Here is a 14,671-nt window from a genome sequence, read left to right as displayed (position 1 = left end):
TTTTTTTCTGGCCATAACTTCTTACTTCCTTTATTGAAAAGTAAATGCTGCTTTCTGTTTAATCTCCAAATGTTTAAGAGTTTAAATTGTTTCCATGCATGCTTTAATGCTAAATGTTTTGTAAGACTCAAACTGCAATATGATTTAAGTTATACTATAAGATTTCTATGAAAAGCAGATGGAAGGAATACACAAAGTCACTGTACCAAAAAGAATTGGTCGACATTCAACCATTTCAGGAGGCAGCATGTGATCAAGAACCGTCGGTACTCAAGGAAGAAGTCCAAGCTGCACTGAAGGCACTGGCGAAAAACAAGCCTGCAGGAACTGACAGAATACCAACTGAGATGTTTCAGCAAACGGCGGGTTGACACCTGACCGGTTTTCTGACCAAGACCCTGGAGTGGTGGCTTCTGAAGAGAATAGAAAACTAGCGATATATTGTGCCCCCAAATCCAATAAATTCAAAAACAAAGTCAACACTATTTGGCCCCTCATTATCTCAGATACTTGGATGTCAGCTGTATTTGGAACTTTCTATCTTCTGCCAAATTATTGTTTTGCTCAAACAGCTTCCCAGTTAAACCTGAATCATCCGGTTTCTCCTTGGAAAGCCACCTGTTCCACAAAGTGTTCCAGCTACAAACACCTTTCATATGCCTACACATGAACTTCGTTTTTGCTTTACTAAGCAAAGCCTTTTTATAATTAGCCATTAAAAGCAGAAATTCATAAACAATTGCTCTGGTCTGTTTTATTGCTTTACAGCACCAATCTGTTATTTACATGGCTTTATCGAGTGATGAGTTATGTGAGTCTGACTCATTTTCTCCCTGTTAAGTGTTCATTTTTTTAACAAATATGGTTTTATCTCAGTTATTCAAACCAGTTAAGTGTGTTTATGATAAGATATAGTTATGAGAAGCTGTTCCAATGAAGATTAAGCACGTTTCAATTTTCTGATGTTCACTGTTGGCACACGGATAGACCAAATTGTGAACAAATGTTGAGCCTGAACTGCACCCAGGACACTTGAAGTGAAAATTTACCTCTCTTTACTTCTTCTCTGTCAAATGCTATGCCTTCAAAGTAGTAAAATAGCATTAAATTGACGAGAATATTGCTGTCCAATTCTGCTGACAAATATAGGTGATGCCTACATCTTTCCAATGTGGCTATATTGAAGGAAGTAACTTGTGTCATTGTGCTAAGCTGTTTTCCTAGGCGGTGGGTGTATACTGTGTCAGATAACAGGATAAAACGAGGGCATTTCACTGTTCACCCAGGTGTTTTCAAATCATACCATGTTTGGCATCATCTAAACAAAACCACTAAGCAATGAGTCCATGTTTCGCTCTCCCAGTGAATGTTTTAGCATCACGTCGGCCCAGCTGTAGCTTCAAGTTCAAATGAAAAATTATTCAGTGTAATTGTTAGGGCTCAAGGCAGCCCAAGCTGTGTTTATTCAGATTTGAACCTGCCTGGGATACTCTGAGGCTGAATAGCAGCACCAGGCTGGAGAAGGGCTAGCCAAGAAGCATGAAACGAGCTTATGTCAGCCCATTTCCTCTCCCCCAGGGACACATGGAAGGAGAAGTGTGGGGGCTGGCAGCTCACCCTCTCCTGCCCATCTGTGCTACAGTGAGCGATGATAAAACGCTCCGGATCTGGGAACTGTCCTCCCAGCACCGCATGCTGGCAGTGCGCAAGCTCAAAAAAGGTAAATGGCATCCTCTCGCACATCTGCAAAAAGTACTTACGAACAGCAGAATGTGTTGGGTTCACACATTCATTCAATTAATAGTTATTGATGCACCTGTTATATGCCAGAAACTACACCAGGCAGTGGGAATTCAATGTGTGTTGCTAGAGAGTTATTCCAGAAGGACGGCTTGATCCAAGGAGCACCAGCTCTATTGTTCGTTTCATTTTTCTTGCACTACACAGACATTTGCCACCTGGGGGCAATATGTCCTTCCTCTTCTCATTGAGAGCTGTGGGAGTTAGCTGAAACGCATGAGTTTGTAAAGAATGCTGTTTATCTTTATGTCTGACAGTCTCCAGAACTTATTTTATTACTGAAAATCAAAGATCAGCTATGTAGAGACAAAATAATATTTAATATCAAGCAGTGAGTAACACCTATATGCACTGGAACACCTGTCTGCTCTAAGAGGTATACTCAGAAGCACAAATTCAGCAAATTTACCGAGTAGCTTCGATGGGTCAGCCACTAGGGATACCAAGATGAATTGAGTAGTCTCATCTCTAGTGTCAGAGATGGACAAGATTTGAGCAGAATCCCAGCAACAGATGGCCGTTCAAATTGGCAGTCTGAGGAGAGTCTGAAATAGGGACTGTTTTATAAAGGGGTGGGTGGGGTGTAGGGAAATGACCAAGGATAGTGCAGCACCATGCAGCTAGTGACAGTGGGTACTGTTACCAGCCCTGGGCCTGAAGAGACAAGAAGAGGAGGTACCTGCAGGGATCGTGGAAGTGAGAGCTGTGTGAGACAGCAGCCTGACAGGAGACGTGCCCTTCAGCAGACAGCCACCCTGCAGGGAGGTCACTGGGGGAAGAAATGCCCCAACCTCTCTGTCTTCCTTCCTCCCTCATCCCTGCCCGTACTCCCCTTTGGCCAAACCCAACCAGAAGCGAGAAGCTCGAGGGCAAGGAAGCCCATTGATACCTTCGATGCAGACCAGCCTCTGGCAGAGGGCTGGGTGCAGAAGGGTGGAGAATGGCTGTGGAGAGACAAACGACATCAGGCACAAACAAGGTACTACGGTGGCCCGGAGAAGGCCTACACCCAGGGACAGATTCATCAGGAGGTAACATGAGAAGGAAGGTTCAAGGATCCATAAAAGTTCTTAAGATAGGAAAGGATGAGCTTGGGATGTGGCCCGGGAATATTTGTGCTGAGTAGTTTTACAGGTAGAAGGATGTAGAGCTTATTATAGGGGGATAAAATGAAAAAAGGTGCCGTGACAGTAGTAACAATGATGGTGGTTAATATTGCTACCGCAATAACTGTACCACCATGTCACGGTTAAGTCTGCATGAGACCCAGTGAGTAAGGTTGTTATTATTACCGCTCACAGATTGGGAAACTGAGGCACTGAGAATTTAAGTAGATTGCCTGAAGTCGCACAACTAGTAAGTGGTGGAACTGAATTCAAACCCAGACAGCGTGGCTTCAGAGAGCCCAACTATGGTTACTGTGTGACGCTGCTTCCCTCTGCATTTTCTTTTCCTTACACCACACTTCCGGGCCTTGGTAAGCGGAGGAGCTAGGATTCCAACCCAGGTCTGACTTCATAGCTCATGCTCTCAACCACTACAGGACTGAATCATTGGGCCAGTAGTTTATACTGGGGAAATGACAGACCAAGTCTTCACTGTGAGGGACTTGAGTATCGCCCAATGGACTTTATTCCGTAGATTAAAAATGAGAACTGTTGACGTATCTTAGCTAGGATAACCATTCATCTCAGTTTATGCCTGTTATCATGGTGTAATTATCAATAGTCCTCCCTTTTACTCTCAGAAGTGTCCTGGTTTGGACAATAAATTATATGGTTACTCTAATCTCGATAACGCTCCTCAGGGGCAGTCTTGCCTTTTTATTCTCTCAGCACTAGCACTGTGCTGACTTATGATGGCTAAATAAGTGTTTGCCGAGTGAATGAAGGAAGGAAGATGCAATTTAGATAATCCAATTTAAAGTTAACCAAAAAAACGACAACAAACCCATTGCCATTGAGTCGATTTCTACCCATAGAGACCCTATAAAACAGAGTAGAACTGCCCCATAGGATTTCCAAGGAGCAGTTGGTGGATTCAAACTGCTGGCCTTTTGGTTAGCAGCCAAGCTCTTAACCACCGCTCCACCAGGGCTCCAATTTAAAGTTACTGATATGAAAGTAGCTTTCTGCGTACCATGAACACTATAGAGGGATTTGTAAGGGAGATCAGTGGTTTGAAATGTCCGCATTACTGTCCCATCCCTGGGCTGTGCTTACTAATGTCTTGCAATAAGAGAATGGGGGAGTGGGGTGGAGGCATATTTTTAAATGAAATTCTTATTAAACATTCCCCCACAAAGTCTATATACTCTCACACAGAAATGTCCCCCATGACCCTACAAAGCAATGGAAATCACCACTCATGAGCCCAATGCAGCCATGAGAGGATGGTGTTCATATCCCATCCTCTCCATGACAGAAGAGACAGGAACAAGATCTTTCACACCAGAATTATGCATCATAATCCATGGATTTCAGGATTGGATGTCTAACAGTAGAACTGCTAAGTTCTCTCGAGCAAGTTTTCTGTGTAAGGCATGATACCCAAAAACTGGTTTCTGGAGATTATATTACACAGCTCACCTTCTTAAAGGTCACCTCTTTTCTTGATGGCAAAGATACAGGTGTGTTACTCCTTCACTCCTTTCCTCCATTCATTCCACCTGTCTTCTGAAAACCCCAGGTATTCAGATACTAAAAAAATTGAATGGACAAGCCACATAAAAATTGAAAATGTATTTTTGACATTATGATCATTTTCCTTGGATTTGGGGAGAAGAGATGTTTCAATTATGAAGCTTTAGTTCTGCTCACAAATGTAGTGGTAAATTAAAACCACAGTTACATGTACACGCACAGTGCACATATGATAATCTCTCACTCTCTCTATTTAGTTTGCTTGACTTGAAGGCCTGGGTGGTAACAATGTTCCTTGGGGACTCTTTGTAGGTGGAAGATGCTGTGCCTTCTCCCCTGATGGGAAAGCCTTAGCAGTTGGTTTGAACGATGGGAGTTTCCTGGTCGTAAATGCTGACACTGTGGAAGACATGGTCTCCTTCCATCACAGAAAAGAAATGATCTCTGATATTAAATTTTCAAAAGGTGAAGATGACAGCGCCTGCTTTTTAAAATACCACAGTCTTGGAATATTAAAAATTACAAGAGTGGACTATTTTAAATGTTTCCTTGACCTTTTCCCGATTTTAAAAGGCCAAGTTCCTGGAAGTAAATTACCATATGCAAAGTTTGGGTGGTAACTGCACATTTTTCTTTGTAGATACAGGAAAATACCTGGCCGTGGCCTCCCACGATAACTTCGTGGATATTTACAATGTCCTCACAAGCAAAAGGGTTGGCATCTGTAGAGGCGCTTCAAGTTATATCACACATATCGACTGGGACTCTAGAGGTAGAGTATATTGTGACTTTTTAAATCTAATTTCTGTTTTTTAAAAAAATCTATGTCAATTTATATGCTGTTTCCAGAGAGATTGAAAGTTGAGCTTTAGAAAAATAGGGGGAAAACCCCATGACAAAATGATCATGGCCGTAATTTTACAACCCAGAGACAACTGCTGTTAATATTTTAAGTGTTTTTCCATCCTTTACTGGTATTATGATTCGTTCAAGCCATTGGATTTTTAAGACTGTTGGGGCTATCTGATGCCTTCGGCCACCATCGGAGCCTCACCTGTCTCCTCCTAACAGCTCCCCTTTTTCCTACCCAAGCTCCGCCCCCTGGAGAACCCTCCAAGAAGCCTTAAGCAGACAGAGGTCAATAGCTCCCTTCAGCTCACCTAGAGTTTCTCTGCTCTCCAGAACTCCCTACCCCTCCCTCCTCCAGGTCATGCCCACAAATGCCGCAGGGATTGGTCTATTTATTAGTTTAAAAAAATCTAGCTTCTACCGTGGGCAAAGTCTTAAGCCAGGAAATGTGGAGGACACAGAAATGAGTAGAACAGAGTTCTTGCTCTCCACGGAGTTTATGATTTAGTGAGGGAGACATACTCGTACTTACATAATATGAGGGCACACACTGGGTAAGGCATGGGGGCATGAACTGGGGAGTCAGAGGGACCAGCTGAGCGTGGGCCAGGGTGGAGCATCAGTGCTATAGGGTGGGTCCCTTTTTTTTTTTTAATTGTGGTAAGAGATATATACTATAAAATTGACCTTTTTAACCACTTTAAGTGTGAGCTTCAGTGACATTAATTATATTCACAATGTTGTGCAATTGTCATGCTATTGATTTCCAAAACTTTTTCATCATCCCAAACCCATTATCGTTTGTTCTGTACCCAATAAACCAACCCCCTCCCCCCAGCCCTGGTAACCACTAATCTACTTTTGTCTCTATGCATTTTCTATTCTAGATATTTCATAGAAGTGGACCATACAACATTTGTCTTTTTATGTCTGACTCTTTTCACTCAGCATAATGCTTTCAAGGTTCATCCGTATTTATACCATGTACCAGACATTATTTCTTTTTAGGGCTGAATAATATGCCATTGTAGGAATAGATCACCTTTTCTTTATCCATTCTTCTGTTGTTGGACACTAGCGTTGTTTCCACCTTTCAGCTATTGTGAGTAATGCTGCAGTGAACATTGGCGTACAGGTATCTGTTTGAATCCTTGCTTTCAAGTCTCTTGGGTATATACTAGGAGTGGAATTGCTGGGTCTAACGGTAATTCTGGAAACCCTGGTGGCGTAGTGGTTAAGTGCTACGGCTGCTAACCAAAAGGTCAGCAGTTCAAATCCACCAGGCTCTCCTTGGAAACTCTATGGGTCAGTTCTACTCTGTCCTATAGGGTTGCTATGAGTTGGAATCAACTAAAAGGCAACGGGTTTTATGGTAATTCTGTGTTTAACTTTTTGAGGAACTGCCAGTGTTTTCCACAGCGGCTGCGCCGTTTTACAGTCCCACGAGAATGCACCTCCGTATCCTTGCCAACATGTGATAGTTTCCATTTTTATGATTATAGCCATCTGAGAGGGGATGAAGTGATATCTCGTTGTGCTTTTGATTTGCATTTCCCTACTAACTAACAACCTGGAGCACTTTTTCGTGTGTTTATTGGCCGTTTGTATATCTTCTTCGGAGAAATGTCTTTTCTAGTCCTGTGCCATTTTTTAAATTAGATTGTCTTTTTGTTGTTAAGTTGTAGGAGTTCTTTATGTATTTTGGATATTAAATCCTTATCAAATATATGAATCCCAAGTATTTTCTCCCATTCTGTAGATTGTCTCTTCGCTTTGTTTATAAAGTTCTTTGATGCACAAAAGTTTTCCATTTTGATGAAGTCCAGTTTATTTGTTTTTTCTTTTGTTGCTCTTGCTTTTGGTGTCATCCAATGGGTCACTTTTAAATCCTATCCCAGGGACTTGGCTGACATTAGAGTCTGGAGCGGGCATTTAGAGATGGGCAGAGTCCCAACTTTCAAGAAGGTTTAGTCCACTGTGATAGAAAACCACTAAGCCAAACGGGTGCTCTAAAGAGAAAGTTCCCTGGGGAATCAGGGAACCTTCATAGAAGGAGTGACCTTTGAGATGGATCTTGAAAGATGAGCAAAAATTCGCCAGATGGAGAAGGCTAGGAAAAGCATTCCAGGCAAAGGGAACATGGTGTGTGCAGAGACGAGGAGGGAAGAACATGGAGTGATTAAGAAACAGTGATTAATGCTGGGTGGCTGAGGGTGTGTAAGGAAGTGAAAGTGGAGAGGTACTTGTGTGTCGTGCTAGCAATCACAACTGAACTTTACCCTGTAGACATTACCTAATTCTCAGGGAATTGGAGTGGGGTGTCCCCCACCACTTTGGGGAGGGTGAATGAGCCTGGAGTTGGGGAGCAGCTAAAATAAACCAGGAGAAAGAGAGATGGTAAAGGCTTCGACCGAAAAGAGGTTATTTCAGAGATGCCAGAATATTTTGTTTCAAGTATTTCTCAAAGTAGTGGGTGTAGAATGGGGCTTGGTAATCCTCCCACCAGGTGAGTGTATAGTTGCTGTACTTGCTGCCCTGGAGTTTGTACTTCACTAAGCTTTACAACCTGCAGGGGTTTTATAGAGTGCACTAGACGAGAAGAAGGCGTGTGACTGATTGTAAGAGGTACAAATCTAAACAAGGGCAAAGGGAGATCAGATAAGTTCCTCTCACCTTCATGTCAGGGCAGTGCTGGACACAGGCCCAGAGCGTAGGTCAACACTTGTGACTGGGCCAGACACCAGTGCCTGAGGATTATCTGGGAGCCGGGGAGGCCAAGAGGGGGGGAGTGGAAGCAGCTGCTTGTCGTACTCCGTCTTTTATATTATTCTCTGCTTTATTGTTTAAAAAAAAAAAAAGCAATGATTTTCCCCTCTCTATTCTCTCGCTAACATCCCTAGATCTGCCCTCTCGAGAGGCAGATTTAGAGCAGTCAGGCCAGCCTTATGCATAGGTACAGTGGAGGAAGGCGACTTTTATTTAGAATCCACCTAACACACATAATACCTGAGACAAAACATGAAATCCCGCCATTACAGTGGCTGGTAGGGGTTAAAACCCATTATCATTTTCACATTAAGAAGTGAAGGACCAAGAGAAAATGGGACATATAATGGGTGCGTTTTGAGTGGAGGAGTTGTTTTATTCTGCAAATGTGTAGGCCCTGTGTGGGGTGCTAGGGATAGACAGAGAAGTAAGTCTCTGGATAAAAAAACAAGATCTTGACCAGGATCAGTGGGGCTTCCATGGAGGGGCCTGGGTGAGGGGCTGAACAAAGGTCCTCAACATGGAGTCATCACTTTGAGGAGAGACAGGCAAACCTCACTATTTACATAATTTTAACAAGGACCACCACCACCTGTCTATACCTGATGGCATACATGTTGCAGTGATACTGGAAGCTGTGCCACTGGTATTTCAGATACCAGCATGGTCATCCATGGTGGACAGGTTTCAGCGGAGCTTCCAGACTAAGACAGATTAGGGAGAAAGCCTTAGCAATCTACTTCCAAAAACTAGCCAATGAAGACCCTATGGATCACACAGAATACTGTCCAATGTAGTGTTGGAAGGTGAGACCCCTAGGTTGGAAGGCACTCAAAATGCACAGCGGTCACAACAATGGACTCAAGCATACCAATGATCGTGAAGATGGTGCAGGACTGGACAATGTTTCGTTCTGTTGTAGTGCGTGGGGTCGCCATGAGTCGGAGGCAACTCAAAGACAGCTTTTACCACCACCCAGGGCCAGCCTTGTTCTCCAACTAGAGCTCAGGGTGGTGGAAAGGGCACTGGGAATGAGGAGGCTGAGATCTTTGAAAAGCCATCTCACCCCTCGTCCTCAGTATCCCAATCCATCAGATGAGGATGTTGGACAGATGGCTTCTATGGACTGAGACTTAGAATAGAATGCTTTCAAACCAGAGACTCCTGAGCCTGACACCAGAAAAACTAGATGGTGCCCACCAATGACTGCCCTGACAGGGAATGCAACAGAGAATCCCTTACAGAGCAGGAGATAAGTGGGATACAGAACTCAAATTCTAGTAAAAAGACCAGACTTAATGGTCTGATTGAGACTGGAGGAACCCCAGAAGACATGGCTCCCGGACGCTAAAAGCATTCCCAAAGCCAACTCTTCAGACAAAGATTAGACTGGACTATAAGACATATAATGATACTTGTGAAGAGTGTGCTTCTTAGTTCAAGTAGTTAAATGAGACTAAATGGGCAGCTCCTGTCCGGAGGCGACATGAGAAGGCAGAAATGCACAGGAGCTAGTTGAATGAACACAGGGAATCTGGGATGGAAAGGAGAGTGTGCTATCACATTATAGGGATAGCAGCTAGGGTCACATAACAATGTGTGTATAAATTTTTTATGAGAAACTAACTTTACTTGTAAACTTTGACTTAAAGCACAATTAAAAAGAAAAAAAAGAATAGAATGCTTTTGATTTTTAGGAAGGAATCATACCATCTGGAGAAAAAAAAATCAAATGTGCCTGAGAACCTTCCCTGATGTAATTCCAGTTTCATTAGCCTTGAGGCATGTGTCATATCGGTATTCTTGGGCTCCTGATCTCCCAGTTCCTAAAACATCTGACCTGGAGAATGTGTCACGCTGCCTCGCGACCAGCCTGGCTTTTCACAGCAAGGTCCCTAGGGCCTCGCAAGAGTAGAGAGCAGAATTTAGGAGCAGGGATCCGTTTCATTCTTTGATCCTATCAAAACCAGTGAAACCATTTGTCCATTTGTTGGAGCCAGCCAGCTTGTCAGGGGTAGGCACTGGCCCAGCCTCCAGCCCCAGCAGCCTCTCGTGTCCGTGGCAACCCAGGTCCTGGGAAACAGAAAAGTGTATCTGGTGTTGGCAGCAACATCAGCCACCTCTGAATGGAAGCTCCCCCGTGGAATGCTTAAGAAAGAAAACAATATATGGCAAGAGGCAGAACACAGAAGAGTTTTCTAGCTATTCTTTGCTCATTTCTAGAGGTATCAGGAGTATAAGAGCTTTTACCAATCAGCAGTTTAGGCCATAATAGGACATCTCATTCCCATTGTCATTGCAAGTGGCCTGATGTGTTTGCTACATTTAGTACCAATTTTGGAATTATTCTAACTTGTAAATTATTGTAACTTGTGTCAACCAGGATGATGTAAGTGAAACACTTTGTGAACTGTAAAGCTTTTTATACCTCAAGATATGTGACTTACTATGTCTGCTTAGTAATGAGGACATTTGTCTCTTTAAATTCTGGTATTCTGTGTGAGTAGACATGTCTAGTGAATAAAAATGTGAAGACGCTGAACGAATAGGCTTCCCATTATTCAGGGGCAATTGTATATGGATTATTCTCCTTGTAAACCCTATGGGGCAGTTCTACTCTGCCCTGTAGGGTTGCTATGAGTTAGAATCAACAAGTATGTATATACCCTTCTACTCACTTACCATCTCGTTATCCATCATTTCGCATTTGTGATACTAGTAAAAAATCTACTATGACTATTTTACGCATTAACAACGTATATCTGGCAGTAACGAACGCCAAGGTGTGAGGCAAGAGTAACGGTGGCGTTGATGGTTAAGGTTATGTGTCAGCTTGGCTAGGCCATGATTCTCAGTGGTTTGGCAGTTGTGTAATGATGTAGTCATCCTCCATTTTGTGATCTGATGTGGTCATGTTCCATTTTCTCCTAACGACCTGGTCTTTGGAACCTAACCATGTTGATAAGTGAGGAGTGGATGTATCTTATTTCTTCACATTCATGGTTGCAAGAAGCAAAAACCCACTCAAACCAGCATAAGTTAAAAAAATAATAATAAAGCATGAGTTTATTAGAAAGATATAGGGTTATTTCCTAGAATCCAAGAGCAGGAAGCAACACACCTCCTGAGGAACTGGCTTTAAGAATGAACTGGAAGACTCAGAAACCAAGTAGACAGTTCCTCTCCTGCTCTGGAGCAACATCCTCTCAGCCTCCATTTCTGTGTCTGGGGTCTGCTTTTGGCCCCTCTCTGCACAGCAAGGCTTTCCCTACTGTGTATGGCCCAGTCCTGGCTGCCCCCAAATGCCACCCTCGGTCCCAAAGTCTACATCCCATTCCAGTTAGGCACCACTGATTCTCTCAGCCTCCAGATTCCAAATCCCCAGGAGAGACAATTTGATCACCCAGCCCCATCTCTGGATGAACGTCCACCTGTGGAGTACAAACACCACAACAGGGGCCTGCCCACGGTGGGGTGGGGGAACCGTTCTCGCGGAAGCAGGCAGGGCCAGGCAGCTGCCCACATGCTGTCTACTGTGCTGCACAGCACTCTGGACTTGCCTGTGTGTTTAAATGTTCTAACATTATTGTAATCCTGGAGTACTTCACTGTGCTGTTCGAATAGTTTGTGTGTGTGTGTGTTTAAGTGAAGTAACATCTTTGAAACTATGGTGTAAAGTGAGTTGTTTGGTTTGAGAATTACGGTCCTCTGAGTTCTCTCAGTATCTCATGGCCAAAAATCATCTAAAATTAGCCACATTCAAAGAAGTTTTAATTGAACCCTTTAATACTTCTCCATATCCTTTGCTATTTACAATCACTCTTCAGAGTCCTAAAAATATAATTACTTGGCAGATATATTTAGAAAAGTATTGATTACTCATTTTCTCTCTTAATGCTAAATAACCAAAAAAAAAAAAACCCGTTGCCATTCGGTCGATTCCGACTCATAGTAACCCTATAGGACAGAGTAGAACTGCCCCATAGAGTTTCCAAGGAGCACCTGGTAGAGTCGAACTGCTGACCTTTTGGTTAGCAGCCATAGCTCTTAATCATTACGCCACCAGGATTTCCCAAAGCTAATTTAACTCCCCTTTCTCTTTTCTTATTTGTACATGTATAACCATAAAGTCAAGGAGCCCTGGTGGCGCAGTAGTTAAACACTCGACTGCTAACCCAAAGGTCAGCAGTTCGAACCCACCAGCGGCTCCATGGGAGAAAGATGTGGCAGTCTGCTCCTGTAAAGGTTACAGCCTTGGAAACCCTATGGGACAGTTCTACTCTGTCCTATAGGGTCGCTACGAGTCACAATGGACTCGACGGCACCTAACAATAAACCTATTAAGTCAGGAGAAATGTGCTTCGTTCAGGGGAAACATTTTCAAATGTGCTGCTCTTCAGAGCCAAAGGCAAAACCCACTCATCACTCTAATTCACCGAATTAGACATGATTAAGTCAAGAAATGAGAGAACCTTGTTTTTTAATTAGTCACTTAGAAATGGACCTGGAAATTCTGGGGGTTAGCTAAGCTTATTTCAGATCTAGGTGGTATCCCTTTTTACTTTAAAGCTATTGAATGTGATATAAACCACAGAGTTCTTATTTTGGTATTAAGTTTCCAAGAAGGACATTTCAAGACGTACATGATTTATGCAGTTATAGAAAAAAGGGAGCTGGAAAGACTTTACCCTTTAGAGACATTATGCCAAATTATTTACAGATGAAATATTATGATGTCTGCGATTTGTTTTGAGGTAATCTAGAGTGAGTGGGGGAGCTGAACAGTGACCACTTAGGGGTTCTTCATGCTGTTCTCCTTATTCCCTTATGTGTTTGCAGCCCTGGTGGTGTAGTGGTTAAGAGCTCGGCTGCTAACCAAAAGGTCGACAGTTTGAATCCACCAGCTGTTCCTTGGAAACCCTATCAGGCAGTTCCACTCTGTCCTATAGGGTCACTATGAGTCAGAATCGACTTAATGGCAATGGGTTTTTTTCATATATGTTTGAAATTTTCCATAATTAAAAAAAAAATGATGAAAAACTACTAGAATGTATATCCCTGGAGTCATTTAAACTTCAAACGGTGAAGAATTGTTGCTGTGGTAGGAGGGGGCTAGGAAATCTGAGTGTTTTCCAACATGATTATAATCAAGATGAGTCCAAACTTTTACAAGTTTACATCAGACTGAAAGACTCCTTTTGCTTAACATTTTATTTGGAGAAAGTTTTGAATTTCTCTTCACATTTTAAAGGAAAACAGGAATGAGCATTTATGGTTTGTTTTGTATGTCCTTATCTTTCTGTTTCTAAACTTTAAAGGGTAAATTTAGAATTCAGATCTGAGAATTCAGATCCAAATGTTCACAACATGGATCTCACTTCCCATGCCGTAATTCTTGCCAAGCAGTTTGCTTTTCCTTCATCTTTGTGCTAGGATGCAACAAGGAAAACGAGCAAAAAATAGATTTTTGTCAGACTTTGGAAAACTACAGCTGCTTCCAATTAGACAGCTAGAGTAAAGCATAGCAAGTGTGATCCTTCTGTGTTTTGAAGGATGTTCAAGGTCAGCTTTTATGAGGTCCATATTCTAAAAATCATAGCTTTGGGGTTTGTACCATCCCATGTAAGGATCCCTGGTGGTGCAGTGATTAAGTGCTCAACTGCTAACTGAAAGGTGGGAGGTTTGAACCCACCAGCTGCTCTGAGGGAGAAAGACGTGATAGTCTCCTCCCGTAAAGATTACAGCCTTGGAGACCCTCTGGGGCAGCTCTGCTGTGTTCTGTAGGATTACTATGAGTCAGAATCGAGGCAACGAACCATCCCGTGTAATGGCCTTTGCATGCCCTTTGGAATAATTCAACAGGTATTTACCCAATTTATGAGACTTTGATTAAAATGAATCAAAACAGTTGTAGGCATGTTTGTCATTTTATAACAAAAAGATAGATGCAGAATTTAATTGTCTGTCTACTTCATTCTGTCATAAACAGGAAAATTACTGCAAGTTAATTCAGGTGCCAAAGAACAACTCTTTTTTGAAGCTCCGAGAGGCAAACGGCATATAATAAGACCTTCAGAGGTAATCATCATGCACCAGCTTTTAAAAAAAATATTTCATGAAGATTGAGTATGTGTGTTTTAATGAATGTGTCAATTCTTAACCACTAATATGGGTTACATTTAGTGTCCCTTTAAGCTTGATCATTTCTTGGATCTGTTTGCTTTACCCGGTTTCCTCCTCTTGGAGGGAGGGCACGTGGACTCACTGTGCCGCTGAGGCAGCAATGCACAGTGGGCTGTCTGCTGAATGATTTCTCCCTGAAAACCATGACGAAGTTAACCGTTTGGAGGCTGTATGTTATTTTTTCCATTCAGCATGGCTTTTATGCAAAACTTTCTATGAACTTTAGGGTCATATTCTCTCAGTATTTATTTATAATTTTGCAACAACAATAAGAGAAATTATTTTCCAGAATAAAAACTATCCACAGCCTGACCATCCTGGTGTATCAAACTGTTCTTTCCCCGCCATTTCCTCACACCACATGCACGATGTTTTCGTTGTTGAAAAGAGTACCTAGGTGGAAATTCTGGACCCATAAACAAACGCCTTCT

At 42.5% G+C, this 14,671-nt stretch overlaps 1 protein-coding gene across 1 annotated transcript in view; it reads left to right on the top strand.

Moving 5' to 3' along the window:
- EML6 (EMAP like 6) overlaps nucleotides 1-14,671 on the top strand; it is a 267,307-nt gene that overhangs the window by 192,833 nt on the left and 59,803 nt on the right. Inside the window, exons 21-24 of the mRNA XM_012556681.2 lie at nucleotides 1,579-1,720; nucleotides 4,755-4,907; nucleotides 5,083-5,214; nucleotides 14,047-14,135. Coding sequence (XP_012412135.1) covers nucleotides 1,579-1,720; nucleotides 4,755-4,907; nucleotides 5,083-5,214; nucleotides 14,047-14,135 — 516 coding nt within the window. The remainder of the gene's footprint in view (nucleotides 1-1,578; nucleotides 1,721-4,754; nucleotides 4,908-5,082; nucleotides 5,215-14,046; nucleotides 14,136-14,671) is intronic.

Source organism: Trichechus manatus, unplaced genomic scaffold (assembly GCF_000243295.1).
Source record: "Trichechus manatus latirostris isolate Lorelei unplaced genomic scaffold, TriManLat1.0 scaffold00005, whole genome shotgun sequence".
Lineage (NCBI taxonomy): Eukaryota > Metazoa > Chordata > Mammalia > Sirenia > Trichechidae > Trichechus > Trichechus manatus.
The sequence above is the reverse complement of the archived record's forward strand: the minus strand, read 5'-3'. Positions and strand labels throughout refer to the sequence as shown.